Consider the following 19670-nt stretch of genomic DNA (forward strand, 5'->3'; position numbering starts at 1 on the left):
GAGAACTGAAGTTTGAAAAGAGAACTGAATACAATATATAATCAGCCTTTTTGAAAACTAAAAACACACAGAAAAACGCAAAGTACAAAACCACATATTTGATTTTATTTATATCGTTCTTAATTTTAACAAAACATTCAATCAATTGTATGCGAATTAATCTCAAAAACTATCTAATCAGCATTGTTGAAAAAAAAAACAACGTAACAAATGACATATTTCATTTCATTTATATTGTTTTTAGTTTTAACAAAATATTTAAATACATTGTATGCGAATGAACCTCATAATATCACTTTCATTAATAAAACAGCGACTTGTATTCTTTTGTTGTAGTGTAATGCATATCGTGCTATATGTTAAACATGAACACCTTGTCAAAATGATCAAATTTCAAGTTCTTTCATTAAAGCAATCGGTCTGTTTAAAACTACCTATTGTTTCAAGCCAGTGGCCACATTTAATAATGTGAATTTGAATTAAAGTGTTTAAATAGTATAAAATAAACCGGCGTTTATAGAACCTTTTTATTTTAATCAGAAGGCGAGAAAGTTAATATAGTTTTGTTATTTATTTTGGAAATCAATCGTAAAAGGTAAGTCCATTCTTTGATGAATACGTTTCATTATTTTATATTGAACAAATAGGAAGAAGCGTAAACTGGAAAAATAGTGTCCATGTATACAGCAAATTCGTTTGATTTTCTTATATACGTTTATCAAAACTAAAATATAAATCACACTTTAAGTGTTCGTATTGCTATTCTCTCTGGAGATTTTCATTGTGAAATGTTACACTTAATAGATCATTGGTTACAATGAATATACAAACGAAGGCTGTTCAAACGAGCCGATAAAAATATCAACATACTTTTTACATATTCATCCGTATATCCGTTTAGTGACGATAAGTTCGGAGTGTTGCATTAAATTCAGGTTTAAGCCAGAGCAAACATCAGTAAAGCAGCGTAAATCATTGACGTACCAGACATTAGTACAGAAAGGGTAATATGCCGTATCATCAAACTAACACAGTAACATATCGCTATATACATGTACATATAGTTTGACAGGAAATATTAATGTGCAGTCATACATGTTCGATCATCGAACGAGGCAGTGCAGTGTACTGCGTGAAGATAAGACTGAAGGTAATTTATTTGTCACCTTTTAGTAAATGCTTTATAATACTAAAATACCAATAAGTTTATTTTTTTTCGGACAACTTTAAAACAGTATCATATGAATAAACCATAACTGTGTTGTTACTTTTGCCATTTTAGATGCCTTTCATATCAAAACCCAGTAACAGACAAACAGGAACACCTTCACCTACACCTGGAGATTTTTTGAACACGCTCTTAATAGTAAAGGACACTGTCAATGCAACATTGCTTACCGAACATACACGACTGGCAGACTTATCAAATGTCCTTTCAGATGTAGAGGATCAAATAAGAGTTGCTGTGGAATTAACAATAAAAAATTTGAAGACAGAATATGAAAAAAGGAAACGTAAAACAGTTCCTGGTATTAAAAGATTGCATGACTCGCTAAAAAGGTAAAAATTACTACTATATACAGTTAACGCAGCCAAATTTACATTGATATAATGATTAGTACTGAAAATCAATAGAACGCATTTCATAAATACAAATAGATCAACTTTATAATGGAAATATAAACTCTGTTACACAAACTACATTTTTCAGAGCACATTATACCTGATTCATCAGTCTAACTTATAGAGTTCTAACTTATAGAAATAGAGTTCCGCTTAAGTCGGTGCTAGGGGGAGTGAGAGGTGTTGCACATTTCATTACCTCTCAAGAAGAGACTCAATCAAACTGTGTCTGCTATTATTCTTCTTGGTTGCATTCTTTGCTTACTAAGGATCTTTTTACAGATTTTATTATACTTAAACCCTATACTCGAAAAATGAGAAAGCAGTCGGTAGATTATTGAAAGGTATAGACGCCACGGTTCAAGTTCCTGTCTAACTGCACATTACGTTTATCGTGTGACAAATGTTGTGGTGAAATGACATTTACAACAAACATCACAAATTATCCAACATTGCAACTACATGCACCGAAATAAAATCGTTTTTATCTTCTTCTCATTTACTTTTATTACCTGCGTGACTTTCTCGTGTCTTCCCTGATACAGATTTACTCTATTAGGAATTTTACATCCGGCGACAAGTGCTTAAAAGCGCTGATTACTTTTAAGCAATTTTTCATGTCTAAACCATGCAAAAAGAAATTTTCCTGTAAATGGAATAAATGTGTTGGAAATTAGGAGGATCCTGTGAAGAGAGAAAGTAGACAGAATTTTCCCGGAGGACAAATGTAATGTAAATGTCGAACTGTACGGTGAGATAATGTTCCACCGTAAACAATTTATTTACTATCATTAAAGTCCTTGTGAGGTGGTTACTGTCAAATGACAATTTAAACACGAGTTACAGATTGAGAACGAAGGACTTAAGACATATTTTGGGACTCGCTTGAACCTGAAATTTAGCATAGCCGCCGGTGTATTTTAATATAAAATCTTTCATACATTTCCGGAAAATATGTATACCTTCCTTTTATATAAACAGACATAATGAAAAGATGACCTTTAAGGCACTAAGCAATTCCAAGTACACTGTGATAATCAAACAATTATATTGTTAATGAATTAACGTCCGCAAACACAACTACTTGTGTCTTCCAACCATCCTTTACAACATATCTTTTGTTCTTCAGACATGGCGAAATTTCATACATGCAACCTGAAGGCAAAAATGTAAATATGTTAAATATATGACAAAACCTTTTGCAAACATTGATAAATTAATTGCGTATTGCACATCAAACGTAGCGTCATGGGTTCAATGAAATATAATACTTTCAAAGTAATTTGCTTTATAACTTGATGAAATCTTCAAGAATATCTTGAAAACATTGAAGCATAGAACACAATTAAGAAAAAAATGATAACAGATTCTGTTTGAATTAGTCTGATCATAAGAGGTAATGCAATATGCAACTACTTTCCCTCCGCAGAATTCTATCATAGTTTTACATAAAACTTGAATGGCTCCATGACCCCAAAGGACCAGAAATATATAACAACTATAAATCTGGTCTCTTAAAAACATCGTACAGGAAATGTGTATCTTAAGTTAGGAGGTCCGTGAACACTGTAAAGAGAGGCTGACCGCCGCATGTGAATGAAATACTATAAACCCTACAAGACGGAAAATCTCACGCTCGACAAAAAATAATTATTAGCTTTCTCGGCGGTGGTTTCTTAACTAGAAAAGGATGAAGCAGACAATTTATTTCATTATATTGTAAAAATTCGGTCTAAAGACAATAAAATTGTTCTATTGCAGCTTGTCAAAGTCGGAATCAAAGTGCAAAGCATCAGAACGGTATTGTAAAAATGCAGACGCTAAAAAGGCCAAACGTCGTATCAAGGATGCAAAGAAACTTTTGCAAGAGTTTACATCATCTGATATAGATTTCGGGGTATCAACTTTTGTTGCAGATCAGATCACCCTCCTTTGCCAACAATTAATGCATATTCCTCCAAAACTAAGCAGTCGCGAAACTAAAGAAGAATCCAATGAAGTCCAACAACCAGAAAAATCTGATTCAGACTCGGAAGGAAGTAACGGCCGCGTAAATACACCAACAAGCCATATATATACTGAGATAGATGTAGTTCAAGCTAGGAATTCCACATATCTTACTCCTAGACGGTCCACGTGTATATTTCCTTCAGAGCGCGATGGCAAGACAGACGCAAGCGACAAGGGAAGTCCTGTTCCTCGACTTAATAGCGTTGTCCTATTTTCTAGCGATAGTGAAGATGATTACGGATTTGGAAACACGAAGGCCAAGACAGATACTAAGCGCCTAAAATCCACTAATAGTGGAAATAGAAAATCGAGATCTAATAAGAAAACTGGTAGGCCGAAGTCAAAAAGCCCCGATTACGAGATACTAAATAAACCAACAAAAAGCGATTTGTTCAAAAGAAGCAGTTCATCGGGTAAAAGTCCATCTCGAAGCAGAAAATCCAGTCTTGTAAGGTCATCATCACCGCTGGTGTACGATGATTATGAGAAACCTGTTAAACGTGAAATAGAGAGTCTCAGCGCTCCGATCAAAGAATATATCAAGAGGATGTCACCTTGTGAAATCGAAAGCAGTACGCAAAATAAAGAAATAGATAATTTAAATGAAGATCAGGTATCAGCTGTCAAACATAAAAAGACTGCAATGTTTCAGTCAACTGACGAAACATCAGCACCGTCTGTTTCCCGAATAACTCACAAACGTTTGTTACCAACTACACCAAATCACACAGTGGAAGGAAGGAATAAAGAGTACACATTTTTGAGACCACCTCACACTCACTGCCAGCCACAAGATACTGACAGACAGACGGGGGATTACTAGAATATATTGACCAGACAGACGGGGTATTACTAGAATATATTGATCTGCCAGACGGGGGATTACAAGAAGATACTGACCAGCCAGACGGGGGATTATTGGAAGATACAACGAGCTCTGTCAGTCTTTCGACAGCAAACAATACAGTGGAACTACTTAATGCAGCACAAGTTCTTCTGAACAAATCTAATTTTACAGAGACATACAGTCACAAAGAATTCAGTCTTGATGAAAGGACTTTGGAGGATAGGGTAGGAACGCACGAAGTAGGAACACAGTCAATGCCTCTAGAAAATGATTATATTGACGTTGAGGAAATAAAGTTTAGAGAATCAGTTAGGTCTGCGAGACGCGAGATTATAGACAAACTGAAGAGTAAATATGTGTACAATTGTAATTCCTCGGCAGCTTTAGACAAAAGCGATACAAATACAAGTTCAGGAACTAGTATATTAAATGAAAGTTTGTACAAACACAATTCCTCTCCTACGAATGTATCAAAAGGTGATAAATATAAAAATACCCGCGTAAACGACTGTAAAAACCCTCTTTCTGGTTACGAAACTACTGACTCATTCACAGTGCATACGGACAAAAAACATTCAACGTCTTTGGTGAATAAACCTATCGACAAAACTGTGTTTAACAGGCATATAAACGATACTAAACGAAATTTTTCAGGTGTTTATAAAAGTAAAATGATATACACATACGGTACAGAAAATAAATCGAACTGTTCAATGTATGATGAGACACCATCACATTCATTCGTCACCTCGGCAATTAAAATGTTTGAAAATGCATATTCCAACGGTGAACAAAACTATAGTAGAGCAAGGAAGCAAAAACTTGTTGTAAAATACGATTATGGGGCAAGATATCGGTCTGTTAGCGAACCACGGTCAGCAATTTCGACACTAAAAGACAAGTCGAAGACTTCTATACCCGATCAAGCGCAGTCTAATAAAGCATTGCGGCCACGTATACAAAGTCAATCTTCATATGACAGAGACAACAGCAAATTAAATGATGGTGAGCCTCTGAACTTGTCGAAATCCTGTACTGAAAATGACCTTCTCAATTTGGTGAGAAACGAAACATCAAGTTCAATACGTAAGCAATGGCGTAAACGCAGATCTTTGTCAATGACTCCTCTGGTAAATGACGTCAGCAAAACACTTGGACCAGTTTATGAGTACTGGTGTTCGTTTTCTATTCCTGCTCAAACATCTCGATGCTTCATATCTGCTATTGTTGTCCTCGAAGACAGAAGCATTGTTTTACTTGATGAACTTCACAATTATCTTCATTTATTTGACAGAACGTATAAACATCAGGATCAATACAGACTTTTGGACATGCCGAGAGGTTGCGTGCAAGTAAACGCTGATACCGTAGCCGTGGCATTTCCGTATAAAAAATGTATCTGCACGTACTGTGTTAAAATGGGAGCCATATTATCCGGAAATGAAACGACCATTCCGTGCCGCGAATGGATCATTGATCTAGCATTTTCAAACAATTTACTATATGTCTTGTGTAAAGCTGGCGAGGTTCATGTACTTACGGAAAATGGATCTGAAAACCGTTGCATAAAGGTTGGGATAGGTGGAATATTATTTATCCCTCCAAACGGAACACGTTTGTTTATTCTGGGCGAAGGCAGAGTTTCAAAGTTTGACACAAACGGCACGTTTATATCAAGTAAAGCTGACATAGACGCACATTCGATGATATTTTTAGAGAACAGGATATATGTTGCTGACAGGCAGAGGCATAAATTTGTTCCACTATCTGACTGCGCTGATGGACATAATTTAATTGATATAAAGATAAAATATCCAACAGCAGTCAGTAGCTCAGTCAATGGAGATACACTGCTTATTAGTCAATTTGAAGAGTCAATGGACTTGGCATTGACAAGCACAGTCAATGTTCTAAAATTAAAGAGAAAATAAGGTCTTTCTCAGAATCATGTTTTTTACAGTATACAATAGTCTGATCATTTTGTACTAAAATTGTGTAATTCGTGAAACATAATTCAAAAAATTCATGTTCTCACTGACTATTTAAAGTATAGTAAGTAATGATTTAAAGTGATTGTGAATTGTTTGCTAATTTATTGTTATTCATCTGCGAATCAAAACTTTTCCTTGTTACAAGTATTTAAAACACATGACAAGGTATTGAATGTAAAAACCAAGCGTTATTCACTAAATTAAAAATGCTCTGTCTAAGATTTTTGCCTTGATTATTTCTATTGACATGCCTGACACATTCCCAAGAAAATTCCCTGCATTAACAAGTGCTTAATCCCTTTCATGTTGCAAGTCTCAGTATGACGCCATAAAATATGCGACCAGAATTCCCTGTTTCTTTGCGGCTTTATATTTCTATATTGGCCATCTCATTTCCTTCTCATTACAATTTCAATTTCCGGCTACCGTAATTTCCGACAAAGGAACTGACTTTATTTAAGATGGTGTTCTTGTATTCAACTACATTGTATGAAAATTGCTGCATTGATGTATTGTTTTTTGACAATGGGAGGTGATAGTGTATCTGCGTCTGTTTAATGTTTTCACATCCTTTGTCAGTCTACGATTGCGACGCAATTAAGTGGATGATACTGTCAACATATTTAATGATGACAGTTTTATTTTCTTTGAAAATGTTTAAAGTAATAAAGTGTTATAAATATGATTTGCGTTCAGTGAAAAACTCCATTTAACAAGTTAAACCTAAGAGCGCAAAATAACATTAAGTACCGTTTGCGTATTTTTGTTTTTATTTTGAAAACAATTACACTGTAGCACGCATTAAATTCATTAAAGCGTGATTCACAATATAACATGCGGTTGAAGTACCAAAATGCAATTTCATATTGCTTAAATGTTGCGTGCAATTGGTAAACTAAAATAAGCTGCAACAGAGCCTTACATTAGCAGGACAATTTTTCATTTGTAATAGAAATAGAAATAAACTGTTTGTATTGTCTGCTTTTCTTGCCAATTTATCCATTCAACCTCCCACATCCTGATCATTAACAGAATTATTTCATTAATTGTCTTTCATAAATCACACTAGGACCGTAAACATATTTTGCGGGGGAGCTGAGTGAATGTTGTTATTTCTATCGTTTCAGTCCGACATTCCCTAGTTCTCACAAAACCAAACGTATCACCGAACACCGTAATATCAATTACAATAATTACTAGTATACCATTTACCAAAGAAGAAAAGGAATACTGAGGGTGTAAATGACAACATTTTTGGCAATGCACTTTTCACATGGAAGCAAATTTTTACAAGAAAACATACATTTGTCGTTTTTTTTTACCGCAATGTACACTTTGCCATTTATCGTAGGTCTATACATAAAGCCCATCCCTACCCCCGCTAGTGAAGGTGCCCTTTCATTTAAGTAGTGTATAATTACAAATTCTTTGGAAACTAAATGTCATCATTCTATCTATTTTGAAAAGATATTGGTAATATATATAAAGGTAAATTGTTTTGAAATATGTAGGCAACGGTATATCAATTACCACGCAGCATCTAGTGTAAACATAAAAATATAGTATTGTTTGTTAGGTTATATAAGACAGTACACACTTAAAATGTTAAGCTAGCTTCCACTATAAAACATGATATGTTGTTTCAAATGACTGTGACTATGACATCTAATTGTGAAAGCAGGTCTACACGCAGAGTTAGTGTATGTTTGAATTCTAATGCCAGACATTGTAAATCAAGAGACAATTTCCTGAAGTTAGAAATTATGAAGCAATAAGTTTGATTATATTTGTTTAAATGTGTTTTAATCTTACAAATGTGCAAATTTGCAATACAAACCTGAATGAACAGTTTACTTTTTTTCGTGACAATCAAATTAAGGATGTGCTTCCGTTCGAATTCTATTAGTATTCAAGGTTTACGATTAAAAGTGTCTGTCTGAAACAGTGGACAAAGAACTTCCAATGAAACAATTCTTTCACTCGTAAATTATTTTCAAAGATTTTTTTTTTTTTTGTGAGATCAACACACCATTTATTTGACATATGACATAAACATAATAATATAAATGTGCCATTTCCACTACCAACGCAATAACATGTTACAAGATCCTGAAACAGAATTCAGTTTCTGATTCGATAAATGTAATCCTTTGAAATTCTTTCCGCTCTTTCCCGCGCGGGAAACAAACTGATTTTCCGGCATAATCGGGTGTAAAAAAGAAAGCTTTTAGCTTAAGAAGAAATCCTCTGAAAGCTTTTCTAAGCAAATGGAATTTTCATCTATATAATATGTTGTTTATGGTTAATTCAGATCATCACAGCGTATTCTATAATCCTGAATATTTTGCTTCTTTAGGCAAAACTATCAAAGCTACGAATGTTCGTGTATGTTATTTCTTGTTGTCTATTAACATTTCAGATCCATATACGGTTTAAGAAAATGTTTTACTAAATATATTTTTTTTCATTTTTCTCATCTATTTTTGATAGCTTCGTGAGTTTTCGTCAATTTCTGCGCTAAGCAATGCATATGAATCGTTCTACAATAGAGTAGACAAATTCCGTCGGACTAAACATTAACTCGTCCCTTCTGGCTGTTTAACTTAATTGAATAGTCTTTAAATAGAACAAAATCTGTCTATATTCTAAGACTTGGAAAATCTATTTATCTGTAATATATTACCTAGGTTTTGAATTCTCCCTCAATACTAATAGTCAATATAACATTAATAATTAAGTGATTTCATAATGGCTCTGATGTTAGGCTTTGGACATAATGAAATTAAGGAATCACTTCATTATCAATAATTCTATTTATCCAGTTAGAGATATTATTGTAAAAAAGTTCTGAAATTTTGAAATAAACACCGTATATATATATATGCTAGCTATTAACAAATACATTTTAACATTTTAAAACGAACTGAGCATAGGTGGAAATCATCGACCATGTTTTGTTACAATTTCAACATGTTGAGAAGACACATGTTCGTGCCATCGTTCAGTTATTTTTCGAATACGCCAGTGTTTTATGTTTGTTTAAGAAATAATATATGCCAAACAGTGATTTGTCGTTGAATAAAATCATTGTTTGGAGTTTAGATGCGAAGAGATGAGCAGCCCGAGTGATATAATAATACGCATCTAAACGAAAAACAATGATTTTATTCACGCGCAAATCACTGTTTGAGATATATTATTTCGATCCTAACACGTAATCAAGGATATTATGTTCATCCTTGCCGATATCCGTCAATTATCGCATAGTGCGGCAATTTTCCTTTGATCTTTGCAGCATGTTATACATAGTAACACACATTATTACTACAAAACTGTGCTGATATCTTACAAAACTGTTGCGATATATATCAACACGGAAATCTCTATGGAGTTTCATAAGAAAAAAAGTGTTCCGATATATATCAGCACAGTAAAACTGTTCCGATATATATCGGAACACTTTTTCTCTATTGAGGCCCTATCAAGGGAGTATAATTTTTTCCTTTCAAAGAAAAGATGATTTTAGCTCCAATTTACAGTTCACAGAGAAAGAATTGTCACAAACACCTACATTTATAAAGTAAAAGAATAAATAAACTAGAATATTTCAAAAACTTGATAGTTATTGCCAAATTCAGAAATACATGAAATATATGAAATTCTGAGATTTCTCAAATGTTTCTTTTTCTTTGATTTTTTTTTACAAACAAAACAACAAGTTTTACAATATGTCTGGCCAATGAAATGCAAAGATTTAAAACCAATGCAGAAATTTGTTGGGTACTTTTATCTGGGGAACACATTTTCTAAAACAGAAGTTTTAGTGTTTCAGTCAGCGAGGCGCAGAAAGGGAATCAAAATAGTAAAAATAATAATAAACAAATTTAAATGAAAATAATATATAAATTTTAATGATAAACTATGCGATAAAACAGTTATAATATGTAATGCTCGTGTGTTACCAGGATATATCAGAGCTAGGGGTACATCTCGTTATTTTTCTCTTCACATATCTGTCTCGGCCTACCGGCCTCGACGATATGTGCAGAGAAAAATACCCTCGATGTACCCCTAGCTCTGATATATCCTGGTAACACACTCTCACACATACTATAACTATTACATATTTGCCTGATTTATGTTGATTTCTTTTCGAGCACGCCGCTATGCCGTCAAAAGCCATGACGTAATAATTGTGACGTCAGAAAAATGAATTTTTGAATAATAACTGATGAATTTGGGGGGATACACCCCCACTTTTTGACATAATGATGACGTAATACATGTCGAGTTTATGAATAGAAAAGAGGACATGTCGAGTTTATGATTAGAAAAGAGGATATGTCGAGTTTATGAATAGACAAGAGCTGTCTCCGTAGGATGACACATGCCCCCGATGGCACTTTGAATGAATAGTTATGGCCGATGTTAGAGTTTAGGACCTTTGACCTACGGAGCTGGGTCTTGCGCGCGACACATCGTCTTACTGTGTCACACATTCATGCATAGTTATTTTAAAATCCATGCATGAATGACAAAGATATGGACCGGACATGCCCATCATTGCACTATCATGAAAAATGATCTTTAACATCTAAGTGTGACCTTGACCTTTGAGCTACGGACCTGGGTCTTGCGTGTGACATGTCGTCTTATTGTGGTACACATTCATGCCAAGTTATTTGAAAATCCATCCATCGATGACAAAGATATGGACCGGACACGCCCATCAATGCACTATCCTTTAACATCTAAGTGTGAGCTTGACCTTTGAGCTACGGACCTGGGTCTTGCGCACTGCACGTCGTCTTACTGTGGTACACATTCATGCCAAGTTATTTGAAAATCCATCCATCAATGACAAAGATATGGACCGGACACGCCCATCAATGCACTATCCTTTAACGTCTAAGTGTGACCTTTGAGCTACGGACCTGGATCTTGTGCACTGCACGTCGTCTTACTGTGGTACACATTCATGCCAAGTTATTTGAAAATCCATCCATCGATGACAAAGATATGGACCGGACACGCCCATCAATGCACTATCCTTTAACGTCTAAGTGTGACCTTGACCTTTGAGCTACGGACCTGGGTCTTGCGCACTGCACATCGTCTTACTGTGGTACACATTCATGCCAAGTTATTTGAAAATCGATCCATCGATGACAAAGATATGGACCGGACACGAAAATTGCGGACAGACTGACAGACCGACAGACAGACAGACGGTTCAAAAAATATATGCCTCCCTTCGGGGGCATAAACAGATGCCATGTCGAGTTTATGAATAGAAATTAGAACATGTCCAGTTTATGAATAGAAATCAGGACATGTCCAGTTTATTAATAGGAAAATGAGCATGTTGCATTGATCAAAAGAAAAATGGTCAAAACAAACATTGTCATTTTTATGAATGGAGACCTAAACACTTTGTCAAGTCGATACTTCCTAAATAAAACCAAAGTTGCGGTTTAACAGTATTGAATGACAGCCCTGTCGAAGATTTTTAAGCGCGTGTTTTTGTTTGTATAGTGGATTAACTGCATTTCCTTCATATAATTTTACATCCAGTCTTTTGAAATAATAATCAATATGGTCAAAACTAGTTTAAAGTAACTGAATCAGAGATTCCTCTTTCCTTGAAAATAAGTAAAAGTGAGTGAATGAGGGGTTCCTCCTCACTGGGAGGAGGTAAATTAGGGAATGAGGGATTCCTCCTCCCTAGAAAATGAGTAAAAATGAGTGAATGAGGGACTCCTCCTCCTCCCTGGGAGGAGGTAAAATGAGTAAATAAGGGGTTCCTCCTCCCTAGCAAATGAGCAGAAATGAGTGAATGAGGGGTTCCTCCTCCCTGTGAGGAGGTAAAATGAGTAAATAAGGGGTTCCTCCTCCCTAGAAAATGAGCAGAAATGAGTGAATGAGGGGTTCCTCCTCATTGGGAGGAGGTGAAATGAGGGAATGAGGGATTCCTCCTCCCTAGAAAATGAGTAAAAATGAGTGAATTAGGGGGCTCCTCCTCCTTGAAAATTGAGTTAGAAGCATTTATCCTCCATAGAAATGAGTTAAAACCGGTACAAGAGTGGTTTCCCTTCTTATGAAACGAAATAGAATTGACAATGAACATTCTATTATGACTACTTCATACTGATTTTGGATTCTTTGCAACTCGTTGTTGTTGTAGTAGAGGAGGAGGAGGAGGAGGAGGCGGAGGAGGAGGAAGTGTATAAAATTGGCTAAAACCTGCTTTCTTTGTCATTTTAAAACTTGACACCACGGTTTACACATGCACTTACTGCAACAGAAAGTTTGGGAGAAAAGATAATCTTAACAGACAATTACAACACACACATAACGACAATATGTCTGAAAATCTTTCAAAGAATGGAAACTCTTCAGATGAGGAAACAGACTATAGTAAGTCCGAAACTATTTTCGACAGATACAGGAAAAGCTTAAATGCTGCTGCTGCTGCTGATAATGATGATGATAATGATGATGAATATACTGATGATAATGATGATGATGATGATGATGATGATGATTCTGGCTATGACACCGATACTGATACGAAACATCAGAAAGACTCTTCTAGCAATTATAAACACAGGAAACATATTGATATACGGAAATACTTCCTAGAGCTTGCTACGATGCAGGTGATGAAATGCTAAATGAAAAGGCCAAGAAGAATCATAAAAAATACCCCGAGAGCACACCGGAAGAAATTCAAAACTTAACATTTGATGAGCTGAAATCATTGTATAACAAACAGTTCAGACAAAACTATATTGACTTCATCCGAAAAATGAATGCACTTCGTAAAAATCCGGTACATCAAAACATTATGAGAAGTGCGAAGCGGTTAAGAGAAGAAGACGAATTCTCAAAAGATGAAGCGATACAGTATGCTGTAAAAAGGAGGAAATATCTAATGGAGAGTGTTATGGATCAATACCCATTGCCTGAGCTTGAGGATATGGATGAAAGTAGTGAAGAAGAAGAGAGTACAAACAGCTCAGAGGAAAACGTGGATAACATTTATACATACAATAATTACTGACTAGACTGATAACTGTCATATTACTGATTAATAGAACATAAACATATTACTTTGCAAACAGTTCATGCTATGGATTTTTAAAGTTAAAGTAATATTATTATGTTTAGTGCACTACCTTGCTTACTCGCGCTGTATTTGTAGCACATATACAAACACTGTCACACCTGTAGTAAATGTATGTTATACAGAAAACAAATGTTTTCAAACTTATTCCTTTGTTTCTTCAAGTTTCTATGTGCACAGCATGTACCTTCAAATGATGCCTTGGATTACATAATATGAAATATAATCATTTTTAAATCTTGGTGTCCAAACATCTTTACTCTCCAAATCTTAAGTACCACATTCTATTAAAACATTATACAATATTTACTCGTCACATTTATGGTAATAACAAACAAGTTGACTTTGTTCTTATATTCAATAGGTATCTTTCTAAACATTATTATTTACAATTTTGTAACTGCGTTTTGAAACACGTTCAGTACATTTGCATAACTAACTTGAAATAAGTCTTTTGCAAAACAATATATTTTTCTTAGCGTTATAATTATCATACACTTATTTTCAATAGCCAATGAGTGCTAGATACTGGCTTGGTCATAGACAAATCGTGTTTATGTATTACATCGAGGATAAATTTGAAGGCTTTAAATTTATATGAAATCTAAAAGGAATTAAAGTTTTACAAATATTACAAGATTTAGCTTACCAAAAGGTTCATACTAGCGCATTTTAAATATTCTTTTTAATGGATCTTTAATAAAACAATAATGAACATTGTGTTTTGTTAATTTACGTGCAATCTTATCTATTTAAGAATATTTAAAGTTATTTCACACAAACAATTATTTAACTTAAAATAATAATCAAACACCTTTAGATGAGCGATTCTACCTATATATTATCAGCGGACAATAAATAATAAAGACCATCACTCTATCAAAATTTCGGGAACCATTGTCGGCAACTGTCCTAGTGGCCTCTTTCTAAATAGCAATAAAATGGCGGAAAAGTGCTGCAACATGCTCGTAATTGTATCGCATGATGGAAATTTTCACTTCCAGGATGACTGCCAGAAGAAAAAAGGCTTTTATGTAAGTCGGCACCAACAAACTAATGGATTTGAAAAAATTCGTACAAAAAGTTCAAAGCTTGAATCTTACAAAACAATTAATCAAAAGGCATGAAATTACAAAGTTCGAAATATTTTATAGGTCAATAAAGTGAAAAAAATGCATTAAACAGTTCTGGATAAAGACAAGGGAAGTAATTGAAATGTTGTAATCCGGTGACGGTACGTCTCGTGCAGTAGCATAACAGACAAGCGAAAAATCTCGAATTACTTTATTAATACAGAATGTTGTGATGGTAATACTTAAAATGTCAAAATAATAAAGTTGATATGAAATAAAATCGTAAAAAAGAACCACGGAAGCAACGAATGCAACCGAAAAGAATAATAGCAGTCGATATTTTTGGGCAGGAGTCTATTTTTAGACAAAGAAGTATAAAATACACAGAATGGCAACTGGCTGTAATCTCGCGTGATCTCGTGTACGGGTATCTTGTGGAAAATAGTTCTACGAAAATTTTTAATTGGTATATAGCCTATACCACCATAATGGATTGGTATTTAAAGCGTTACAAAGGTTTGGTCCCTTTTATTTTACAACTATAAAGTCAATTTACTACAGTATCATGGGTGCATTTAGTTTCTGTCCTTCTGTTTCTCTGTCACAGTCTTCCATTTGTCTAGTTTCGGCCAAATTTATGTCCCGATACTTTTTGAAAGTGCCTGCGGCACCTCGAAGGGGCTGCGGCATCGTCGAAATGCCTGCGGCACTTTTCCAAAATTGGCATAACGTTCAAATTCGAAATTTTCTGAACACATTTTATGTTTTAGTAGATCACATGTCATTTATAAATATAATTTACGACGGCAGAGACGACATCGTTTGGGTCAGCGAAAAGAAATCGAGTCTAAACAGTCACTGATATGAAAAAATCACGTTACATTCCAAACTTATTTGTTCTTACATTTCTAGGAAATTGATCTTTTGCCACAAATTTTAGCACGGATATGTAGATAAGATACATCTACACCCCGCTACATTCCCCGATTTTTGAAAAAAATGGTTCATGCAGTAACAAAATGACAAAAATGACAAAAATCACCCACCGATCTCGCTCGTTTTGTAAACATTGACGAAGTACCTGCGGTACAGGAAGCGAAGTGCCTTCAATCCTCGTCGGCACAGTCAGTACCGCAGGCACTGTTTAGTACCCGTGTTATAATTAGATTCTTATAAATCTTTGAGACTGGCCTATTGTTATTTTATTGCATATGTATTTTACCTGTATGGACAAATGGATGAAACTTGAATAAAATATGAACTCTAACTGAAATACGTCTGGTATAATTGAACATGTTAGTTTTGTAAAATGTACCCCTGTAATGTGTAATATAGGGCATGATACAGGTTATCTTAGGGCCATGACCATTCATTCAATTTAATTATATTATATTTCGCCATCATTAAGTCCAATGATTTTATACGCTACCTTTAAGTCGTAACAATGGACTATAATATTTGTTTAAAAAACAAAGAAAAATATCAAACAGGGAATGCCACGCACCAAAAACGCAGCCTCCCCAAAACGAAACCCCCAGCACGCAGATGCGCGCACCACACACACATACACACACACACGCACACACACCCAAAGCCAACACATAAGGACAAAATGAACAACACACACGCACACAAAGCCAACACATAAGACGAAACGAACAAACAAAGGAACACAGTGGGGCACCGCCTTGGAACGGTCAGTGGCAAAAACACCACTGGGGAGCTTAAACCGGTTTATGGTGCACCTAACCTCATTCTTACCCCCACCATGTTCAAAAGACATGGGACAGTGTAAATAAAAGTAATCCCCTCAAAGTCTTAGCTAGTCATAATATTTCAACATACTACTGTTATTCCCATTCTTTACTAATTTACGAATACAGAGTTCCTCTGAAGGTTATCTGATTTGTAAACCCTATGATCAATTTGTTTGTATTTCACATCAGTCTGTTTGTATTTCACATTGCCAACTTACGTTCATAAAATTGACTTATTTTGGTTTTGTGTAAGGGTTTCTATTCAAATTCGATTTAATTCATTGTCAATTCTATTTCGTTTCATAAGAAGGGAAACCACTCTTGTACCGGTTTTATCTAATTTCTATGGAGGATAAATACTTCTAACTCAATTTTCAAGGAGGAGGAACCTCCTAATTCACTCATTTTTACTCATTTTCTACGAAGGAGAAATCCCTCATTCCCTCATTTTACCTCCTCCCAATGAGGAGGAACCCCTCATTCACTCATTTCTGCTCATTTTCTAGGGAGGAGGAACCCCTTATTTACTCATTTTACCCACTCTCAGGGAGGAGGAACCCCTCATTCACTCATTTCTGCTCATTTTCTAGGGAGGAGGAATCCCTCATTCCCTTATTTTACCTCCTCCCAGTGAGGAGGAACCCCTCATTCACTCACTTTTACTTATTTTCAAGGGAAGAGGAATCTCTGATTCAGAACCTTAAACTAGTTTTGACCACATTGATTATTATTTCAAAAGACTGGATGTAAAATTGTACGAAGGAAATGCAGTTAATCCACTATACAAACAAAAACACGCGCTTAAAAATCTTCAACAGGGCTATCATTCAATACTGTTAAACCGCAACTTTGGTTTTATATAGGAATTATCGACTGGACAAAGTGTTTAGGTTTCCATTCATAAAATTGACAATGTTTGTTTTAACCATTTTTCTTTTGATCAATGCAACATGCTCATTTTCCTATTCATAAACTGGACATGTCCTGATTTCTATTCATAAACTGGACATGTTCTAATTTCTATTCATAAACTCGACATGTCATCTTTTCTATTCATAAACTCGACATGTCATCTTTTCTATTCATAAACTCGACATGTATTACGTCATCATTATGTCAACAAAGTGGGGGATGTGTCCCCCCACATTCATCAAATAACACACAGTTTTCATCCTTCTTTGTTTAATAGGAAAACAAATCAGATGGTGTTAGAATTGTTGATACTTTTTTTTCATTTTTTCGATATGGTGTTATTTGAAATTCAGTGAGGTCTTATTTTATACATAAACTGAAGATATGCTCTGCAACAGTATATACCCTATATAAACGTTCGGTTTGTACTTTCTTAATTGTATAATAAACAGTTCAATATTATTCTGATCAAGGTCATAGATATCTCATTTAGTGATTTGTCGCTGAATAAATCATTGTTTGGAGTTCAGAAGGAATTATATCATGAGGGCGCAGTTTTCAATCGGTTTCTTTTCCAGCGCGCCGCTATGCCGTTTGACGCTATGACGTAATAATTGTGGCGTCAGAACAGTGAATTGTTGAGTAATAATTCACTGTTTTCAGCCTTCTTTGTTTAATAGGAAAATGAATCGGGTCGTATTAGAATGATAAATTCTAATATGACTAACAATGCTTTAATCATCACAATGATGTTATGTTGACGTTTTGTCGACGTGATATTTAGCGCCATGTACGCATTGAGAAATAGCGCTTTCAAGGATCAAATATTTTACATAAAATCATGTTAAAACGAAATGTCACATAGCATAACTGTCTTAATTAATTTACACATAGTTGGTTATTAGCTTGGCAGAATAATTCGACATCATTTTCGCCCTAATAGGACGTATTATCAATTTCGGTCCTGGCGTGTATAAACAACGGAACGTGACGACCTACCATTTGTGCACCATACATGCGCCTATAAACAGTTCTATTATATTTCATCTAAATTTTACAATAAAAGACATATTAGAATCGAAATAATTTATAGCAAAACCGAGGCTTAACACTATTTATACACTCTGGCGGTTATACGTCATATGAAATAATTTCACTCCGGCTGCGCCCCCGTAAAGTTATTACGCCAGACGTATAACCGCCCATCGTGTATAAGTAGTGTTAAACACGGTTTTGCTATAAATTATTTCTTGAATGGAATTCTACATGTTGTATTTAGTATATAAATGATAAATTTTATAAGGAGATCCTTCGGACACATAGAACGCAACCAGACAAAATGATAACAGGCTCTGTTTGATTTAGTGTGTTCAGTAAAGGTAATGTTGAATCTTATTAAACCCTGAATTGCAAACTATACTATATTAAAGGCATATAGTTATCGCATTAACTTACGAGTTCGCGAATTACAAGCGGAACTTTAAGGCATAATTTCTGTTTATTTCCCGTGTCAATATTTCTGTTAACAGTTTTTAATATTTAGAAAGAAAGTAATGTTGTCGTTCATACATGTGCACACGAGATGTCATTTATACGTATGATTTGTTCTCCTTTTCGTATGGCGTCTCCAGGCTCTATTTCAACCTTTATCGGCGCTACACTTCCACAAAAAAGCAGATGTTCAAAAACAGCTTTCTGTTTCATTTTCATGCTGGATGGAAGTAGATATGATATACTAACAAGCATGTTTCAAAAATATCTGTTTTAATTTTTTCCCCCTTTCTTAACATATGTCTGCAAGGAGAAGGCAAACTTTTTCTAACGATGAGGTACTCCTTTTATTTGTAATACAGTTATGCTAAAGCTTTATCGCAAAGTTGGTATTTGTGAACAATACCACCATAATATATCACCATGAGCAAACGGATTTATGACCAACCTCGTTATGATAATTATCAAAGAATCCGATATTTTATGAAATAATGGTAATAGCGATAACCAGTCTAACGCCCTTTTGAAAATTAGGTAACTATTGGCAATCTATTTATAATATGTCACGTGATGTATCAGATACGGAATCATGTTCGCCAATGACTTTTCGGCCACATATACACATGAAGCACTGAAGCTGTAAATTTACTGCGAAAAGTCGAACAGTGTTTGACATGACAATTGTCTCGCAAATTTCAACCTTTCGATCAAACGTTAGCACAAAATTTAAAATAGCGCAAGCGTCAACTTGTCAACTAATCTGGTAGGGCTATAAGTAGATTTTAGTATTAACTTCACTGTTCGTGTCAGATACTGTTTGCTTAAGAAAGCGGATTTAAA

At 34.9% G+C, this 19670-nt stretch overlaps 2 protein-coding genes across 4 annotated transcripts in view; one reads left to right on the forward strand and one right to left on the reverse strand.

Annotated features, from left to right (window-relative positions):
* LOC123527646 (synaptotagmin-11-like) overlaps positions 1-19670 on the reverse strand; it is a 106999-nt gene that overhangs the window by 79865 nt on the left and 7464 nt on the right. The gene's annotated exons all lie outside the window — the stretch shown is intronic.
* Positions 459-6692, forward strand: LOC123527660 (uncharacterized). 2 transcript variants are annotated; one of them, XM_045307278.2, is made up of 3 exons: positions 459-595; positions 1283-1560; positions 3385-6692. In XM_045307278.2, exons 2-3 carry the CDS (start codon positions 1283-1285, stop codon positions 4454-4456), a joined length of 1350 nt encoding a protein of 449 aa, XP_045163213.2. In that variant the 5' UTR covers positions 459-595; the 3' UTR covers positions 4457-6692. The 2 variants fall into 2 exon arrangements, with proteins under 2 accessions (XP_045163213.2, XP_045163207.2); XM_045307272.2 differs by lacking the exon at positions 459-595 and adding an exon at positions 926-1150.

Source organism: Mercenaria mercenaria, chromosome 1, assembly GCF_021730395.1.
Source record: "Mercenaria mercenaria strain notata chromosome 1, MADL_Memer_1, whole genome shotgun sequence".
Lineage (NCBI taxonomy): Eukaryota > Metazoa > Mollusca > Bivalvia > Venerida > Veneridae > Mercenaria > Mercenaria mercenaria.